Source organism: Penaeus japonicus, unplaced genomic scaffold, assembly GCF_977035675.1.
Source record: "Penaeus japonicus unplaced genomic scaffold, GWHDUDI00000001_assembly GWHDUDI00000015, whole genome shotgun sequence".
Classification (NCBI taxonomy): Eukaryota; Metazoa; Arthropoda; class Malacostraca; order Decapoda; family Penaeidae; genus Penaeus; species Penaeus japonicus.
The window spans coordinates 2459672-2466749 of NW_028234417.1; the positions used below are offsets into that span (position 1 = coordinate 2459672).

The 7078-nt window shown below is 35.7% G+C and overlaps 1 protein-coding gene across 1 annotated transcript in view; it reads right to left on the reverse strand.

The window, feature by feature from the left end:
- Positions 1 to 218: 218 nt before the first annotated feature.
- The window catches only part of LOC122262371 (uncharacterized), a 12702-nt gene continuing 5842 nt past the window's right edge, over positions 219 to 7078 (reverse strand). The window contains exons 4-13 of the mRNA XM_043030378.2: positions 6094 to 7078; positions 5688 to 5895; positions 5239 to 5455; positions 4746 to 4924; positions 4241 to 4447; positions 3326 to 3461; positions 2895 to 3080; positions 2563 to 2715; positions 1925 to 2027; positions 219 to 1408 (exon numbers count right to left, since the gene is read on the reverse strand). The exon at positions 6094 to 7078 is cut by the window's right edge and continues 443 nt beyond it. Coding sequence (XP_042886312.2) covers positions 817 to 1408; positions 1925 to 2027; positions 2563 to 2715; positions 2895 to 3080; positions 3326 to 3461; positions 4241 to 4447; positions 4746 to 4924; positions 5239 to 5455; positions 5688 to 5895; positions 6094 to 7078 — 2966 coding nt within the window. The 3' untranslated portion in view covers positions 219 to 816. The remainder of the gene's footprint in view (positions 1409 to 1924; positions 2028 to 2562; positions 2716 to 2894; positions 3081 to 3325; positions 3462 to 4240; positions 4448 to 4745; positions 4925 to 5238; positions 5456 to 5687; positions 5896 to 6093) is intronic.

Genomic DNA, 7078 nt, shown 5'->3' on the forward strand with positions numbered 1-7078 from the left:
GTCATGTACGCAGTGACTCCCGTCTTTTAGGCCCAATCGGTGCCGACATGTGTCATGATTCATGACACCCCTTAAGCAACGGGTTAATTGTATTATCCTCTTGGGAGTATGTGAAATAAAGTAATTCTGAAATTACAATCAAAAGGAAATGAGCCTTCAGATGGCATCTTTACTGAGCTATATTCAAGTGGTCTTCTACAGCAGGAATCACACGCAACTAACATTTGGGAGATTTTATTTAAAACAAACCAAGCATATAAATTTTGTTGTTTGCTTTAGCTGAAAATAATTGTGCTTATGGAAAAATTTGTGGCCAAATATGTTTCAGGCTTAAATTTGACATTCTAAATCCAAACTTGGGGCTACCTTGGCTTAACTTTGAACAAATTATGAATTTTAAATAATTTACATCACAATAAGATAAATAGCAGGCTTAAGAATTTTTTTAGCAGATGTATTAAAAAGGAAACTATATACTATATATTAGGGATATCTACTTTTGGGTGTGAACTTGATCCTAATGCAGTTTATTTCTGCATTGGGAAGGATCACTCATAATATATGCATTAAGTAACAATGATTCTGCTACTTTATTAAAATTGGATGAAAATATAAAAATCTGGAGAACTTTTAACTATCTATTTAACGAATTTCTTCGAAAATGCTTACTCCTCCAGATTATTTTTATTATAATTACCATACTCTTTAAAATACTTTTTCAGTGGAAAAATAAAAATTAGAAAAAATTATTTATAAAATATCACTTAAAGATTTAATATAGGTTAGTGCAAAAAAAATAAAAATGATAAAAAAACACTATTCTAATGTTATGCATTGAACATCATCATCATCTTTTTTTGTGTCTGGCTGACTGGTCTTTTCACTGGTTTTGTCTTTTAAAGACTCTGACTTAGTGGGCACTGGTGATTTTTCTGCATTCTTCTTAAAGAACGACACGAAAGATGCTTTCTGAGCATCCGTTATCTCTTGATTGCGCGGAACGGAGAAGAGAGTCACTTTTTTCTTCGGCTGTCCAGGAGTACCCGATTTCCCCGACGGGGTTTCCGCTGTACTGCACGAAGGATTCTCAGCACTTCTACTTGGAGTCACTGGTGCGGGCGATGCACTGCTGGGAGATCCTTCGTTTGATTTCAAGGTCTGAGGTGTTGTGGCTTGTATCGAGGTAGGAGAGGTATTTGCAGAAGATGGGGTTGACGGTAGTTTCTTGGTAAATGCGGTTATGGGCGTTAGTTTTCCTGCCTTGCTCGACTTGTTACTATCTTCCACGGTGTCTGGGTCTTCAAAATTCACCTCCCGCTTTTCCTTGGGTTTATTAATAAAATTCCAAGAATTGGGGACTGTGAGATCTCCAACACCATGTTCTTCTCGCACTTGCTTTGAGACATACCTGAAAAATACAAATTATTAAATAAATAAGAATTAAAAAAAGGACAGTATTGCACAATGAAGCATTCAATTATAATTTGATCAGCATGAGTAGTGTCCTGAATTATCATGCTTGGTATGACATTATGATTTAATTACAATTTACTTTGGATGAAACAAACCCTCAGTTTATTAGACCAATTACATTTAGTTCAAGAACTTGCATTCCATTTTATTCTCAATCTAATTTTAGCGCCTTTTACTATATGTAGTTTCTACTATATAATTCATCCATCTGCTTGAAAAATAGGGAAGGAGGAAATCCAACAAATATATAAGGCACAGAAGAATACATTTAAACAGGAAGACATATACATGCAAATAGGTAGATGTGTGTTTACATGCAAAGGTGTGTATGTTTGTAGGGTACCTATGGGAGCAAGAGGAAGTGCAAGAGCACAATTCAACCCCATGAGAACAAGACTGTGTATGTTAATGTGCAGGTATATCTACAAAGTAGCAACCGTTGAAAACATACCACATCATAACTTTGTTGTAGGGGCCTTCTTCAGGACATTTACGCCAATGGCCAAGCTCCTGTATCTTGGATTCCACTTTTTTCCTGGCTAAAAACATGTTGGCTGGAAAATAAAAATGACATGTGTTACCCATTTTATGCCTTATCACAGTGACAGTATAAGTAACTTGACATAAATGAAAGATTATCAGATCAGTGATTCATGATAATTTATAATGATTATACTTGTTGATAACAATGATCAGTGAAAAGGACAAAAGAGGGAGAGGAATACTTTATTAGAATGATATTTAGGAAAAACAGAAAGACAAGTGGATATTGAGATGAAAGACGAGCAAAAATGATGCAAAAAATGGATGTGGAAAATGGAAGAACAGAAAGAGAACAAAACTAAAAAAGAAATACAGAAGAGAGGATGGGCCTAAAAGAAAGAGCAAAGGAGAAATATTAAAAAGGGCATGAGAATTTACATGGAAGTGAAAAATATATAAGTAGCAAATAAGAGTGATAATAGGAATGATAATACATAGAACAGGAGGTAGAGACTCAAATTGGATACATAAGATAACAAGAAAGTGGAATGAAATCACAAAAGGAAAATGATCAAGCAAAATATAAAAGGCAGCACAGACACTCACCATGAATGGGAGACGAGATCATGGGAACGCCCTGTAGGTGTTCCTCATCCAACTCTCCAGCCTGCAATCTTCTCCAAAAGTCAGAAAATTCACGGGATAGGAAAACCTTCCCATTACGATTTCCATGGACCAGCTTGATGAGAGCAGGCACAGCTGTAACGAGCGACTTTATTAGATTTCCAAAACGAAAGATATAAAGCTTGGAAATAAGACCTTTATATATGCTTACCATTACCAAATCTATTAATCAGATTTGAATTGTTACAACCCCCCCCCCCCCACAAGGAAAACTCCAACATATATAGAGCTCAAAAACACTGAATCTAAGTCACCTTCTTCTGGGAACGTCTTGCAAAACTTTTTAGCATTTCCTTTGTCTTCAGCCGACCCATCCTCATCATCTTTCTGTTCTTTAGTGTCCTTGGGAATGATGCCACCATGACGGGTACCAATGGGAAGGGTGGTTCCTAAGGTCACTGCTTTGTGTGGATTCAGGATCTTGAGCAGCTGATTGAAAGCTATAGAGAAAATTATTTATTATTCCTTACTATACAATAAAGTATATGCAATATTGTTTTTGTCAAGTTCTATATCAATCTTTGAATCCTGAGTGGCTATACTTCTATGCAATATTTACTCTTTCTAGGTGACTTAACTAAAACCTTTGCATTCTTAACTCAATCATGACCAAAACCCCTATTGCAATTATTTTTTTTTTAATCCACAATCATTTTCATAAAAAAAAAAAAAAAAAAAAAAATACCTGGGTTGTTGTTTGCATCTGCCATCCACAAGGAACCAATTACACGGGGTTTCAAATGTTTTGTCTTCTTTTTCATTTCCTCTTCAAATTCTGCTTGTTTTTGTTTGAGCTGTTCTTTGTGCTTGCTTCCATTATCCTGCAATGATTACATATTAGACAATTTCATATTTTGAGGATAATAAGTAACAGAATTCTAAGAAAACTAAAAACATAATAGTATACAGCAAATAGGATTCTGAGACGCAATCCTATACATACACAAACACTTGAAATGCTGGAGTTTGTCCTATATCTGTGTAAATCACTGGAAAACTTAATTTTAACAAAAATAATTATAGCATCTTATTGGAAATACACTTTCAGTAGGTATGCCAAAGTCTGCAAAACATGAAAGTCATCGGAATGAAAGGCAAAAACCCAACTGTTTAGGTTAGGTAACCATATAGTCTTCCCAGATAAAAAGGGTTAAACAAGCAAGGTTACAAAATAATCATGCATCTTATCATAATCAAATCTACATAAAAAATTATCAATTCTCTTTGTATATCTTCGCATTTTCTTTGTTGAGGTTGAGTTTTAGTTAAGATTCCTCATTTATAAAGACAAAGCTGAGCTGCACTTCTGAAGCCTAAAACCAATATTCCAAAAGAAAGGAGTACATTTCTAACTCCCTTTATTACAAATTACTTATAAAATAGGGTAGGCTGGGTAGCACATATAGCAGGCGAGCACATTTCAGTAACATCTAAAATTATCATCATCGTAATGTAAAAAAAAAAAACTTATGCAATTTTCACAATAAACAATAGATGGATCACTATCTATAATCTATAGGAGGGAATGAATTACTAAAACAAACTCCAAAACTATTTCTACATTCTTCCAACTTCAAAATAGTATTGCAGTCAACCCCACCTCTTCCTGTCCATTATCTTCTTCCTCTTGGTCAGACTTGCCCTCATCGTCCGAGAGGTACCCATGGGGGACAAAGAAGTCATTGTCGACCTCATACTGGTCTCCCTCCTCCTCCTCTTTTTCCTCTCCTTCCGAGTCACTCAGGCTCTCTCCCGTTTCCTCTTCCTCCCAATCTTCGTCGCTGTCGTACTCATAGTTGAAAATATTCTGAAATTATTGGGGGGGTGGGGTTTAAAATTTCACATACAATACAGATTTTGAGATAAAATATATATTAGATACAAAGTACACCATGATAAATAATTCCATAAAAACCTCCTCTAGACAATCCAGACAAGCCATTAACATCAACAATCAAAATATAACTTTCCTGGTCTCCTGGGAAAGCAAAAATTACATAAAGAAAAACTGATAAATAAAATGTTACAAACCAAGAGTACTAATAAATATATAGTGAAATTCTATGATCCCAGTGGAGGCGGAAAAAAACAAATAGCAGTCTCACATCTCTTGCGAAAGGCCGTCGCGCACAAATGGATTTGCTCTTCTTGCTCCAGGTTCCCCAATACGCTGGTCTGCGATTTTCACAAAACTTTAGTAACTTGGCCTTAACTGTCTTGCTCTTCAGATCAGATGCGGTTTCCTGAACCATCGAGTCTCCGGCATCCATACCTTCATCCTCATCTGCAGTGTTGAGTAAACAGAGGTAATTTTTTTTTGTAAAATACTGAAAAACTTTGAACATTTTTCTTCCATTTTGGAGAAATGAATTTTGTTTAAAAATGACAAGAAAAAACAAGAAATAAAAAGGCAAAGAGAAGCAAGGAATAGTGAAAATGAGATAATGAGAGAAATATGTAGTAAGAAATATCTGGAAACTCGCACACACAAAACTGCAGGTCTTTTTATAAAGAAATAAAGTGATTAAATTTTGCATGCTATATGAAACGCTGAGTCAGATTTAAAAGTAAATGCACATTAAATTAAAAAAAACATACCAATAATTTCAATATCATCATCAACCTCTTCTTTCTTGTTTTCAAAAGGCCAAGTGCGATGAGATTTGGAGGGATTATAACTTCCTGTTTTGAGGACATTTACATATGTTTCCGATGCCTTTACCGTTTGCTTGGTTAAATGTTCAATAAGAGACTCCCGTCGCTCCTCTGTGAAGTTTGAGCGCACTAAAGGAGCAAGCTGCATATCTTCCTTTACCTGCAAGATAAATGAAACAATAATTTATTTTAAAAATATAATATTAAAATAGACAAGCTAAGTATTACACTTTCAGGCAAGAATTAAGAGTAAAATATGGAGTTTGTCACACAATAATTATCACAGACTTATATTTTTAATGAAGGGTAGCTGATTTCCTGAAGACATTCTATATAACAAGAGCCCTTGACTTGTTATTCAAAAGAGCAGTTCTTATCGCAAACACACTTACTCTGAACTCCTTAAAGTTCCCATTACTACTCTTTTCCTCAGCTTCCTCTGGGTCTCTCTTTTTAGCAACAAAGAAACTTGCAAACTTGTTTTTCAATTTGTCTTTCTGCTTCTGTTTTTCTTCCTGTGCTAACCGTGCCTCCTCTTCTCTTATCATCCTCTCCACTTCTTTTAACTGTTGCTCCTCTTCTTTCTTCATTTTTTTGGCTCTGAAGTTTTGAACATCACAATAGAATTATACTTAAAAAAAAAAAAAAAGGTAATGACAATCAGTAGTAATACAATTTAAGACGGTATTTTATAACTGCATGAAACTATCATCTCAATTTAATAAATAAATATACATAAAGTTACTATCAAGCAGGTTACTTTAATCATATACATGAACAACATTGAACAAAACTTACTCCATTTCTTCTTGTCTCTTCCTTTTCTGCTCCTCTTTGGCCTTTTCCTTTTCTTCCTTTGCTTTCAGTCTCTCCTCCTCTTTCTGTTTCTTTAACTTCTCCTTCTCAGCCAATTCCTCTTGCTTTTTCTTCTCCCTCTCCTTTCTCAACCTCTCTCTCTCCTCCCGTTTCTGTTGCCTCTCTGCTTCCTTTGCCAATTGCTTGGGAGTGAGCTTCTTTGCTTTATCAACGCTGACTGGAGTCTTTGGTGCCGAGGACTTGGGTACCTCAAGTGTATCAGAGGCTTTGGACGACGTAACCGGTGAGGTGTTGGCCGAACCTGTTCCTTCGCTCTTCGAGGATCCACTGGCATCTAAGTCAACCTCCATCTCTTCCTTGCTTTCATTTCTATCTTCATCTTCTTTGTCTTCCTCTTTGCTGGAATCGCTGTCAGTGTTTCCATCATCTGGTTTCTTTTTTGCCTCTCCTGTATCATTCTCTTCATTCTCTTCATTTTCTTCTGTTTTGTCTTCTATTTGTACTTCTTCTTTATTAGACTTTTCCTTCTTAGAATCAGATTCAGTTTCCACTTTTTGGTCCTTCTCTTTCAGCGTTTCTTCAGTTTTTTCAAGATCTTTTCCTCCACTTGCTGTTTCCTCCTTGCTTTTCACTTCCTCTTTTTTCTTTGCCTCCTCAACCACTTGCTTAATTTCTGAAGATGCTTCTTTGCTCTCAGTTTTTTCTTTTTCCTCTTCAGACTTCTTTTCTTCAGTTTCTTTCTTTTTCTCCGACTTGTTTGCTACCTTTCCTTTCTCCTTTCCTTCAGACTTCTTCATCACTCTTGCTTTGCTCTTTTTTGCTGTACTTACCTTTTTGATTTCTGTTGGTTTCTCTTCCATCTTGCCCTCTTTCTCTAATTCATTATCAGTCTCTTTTTCCTTCCCTGATTTTTCTTCCACCTCTTCTGCTGCTTTTTCCTTAACAGCCTTCTCTTTCTTTGCATCAC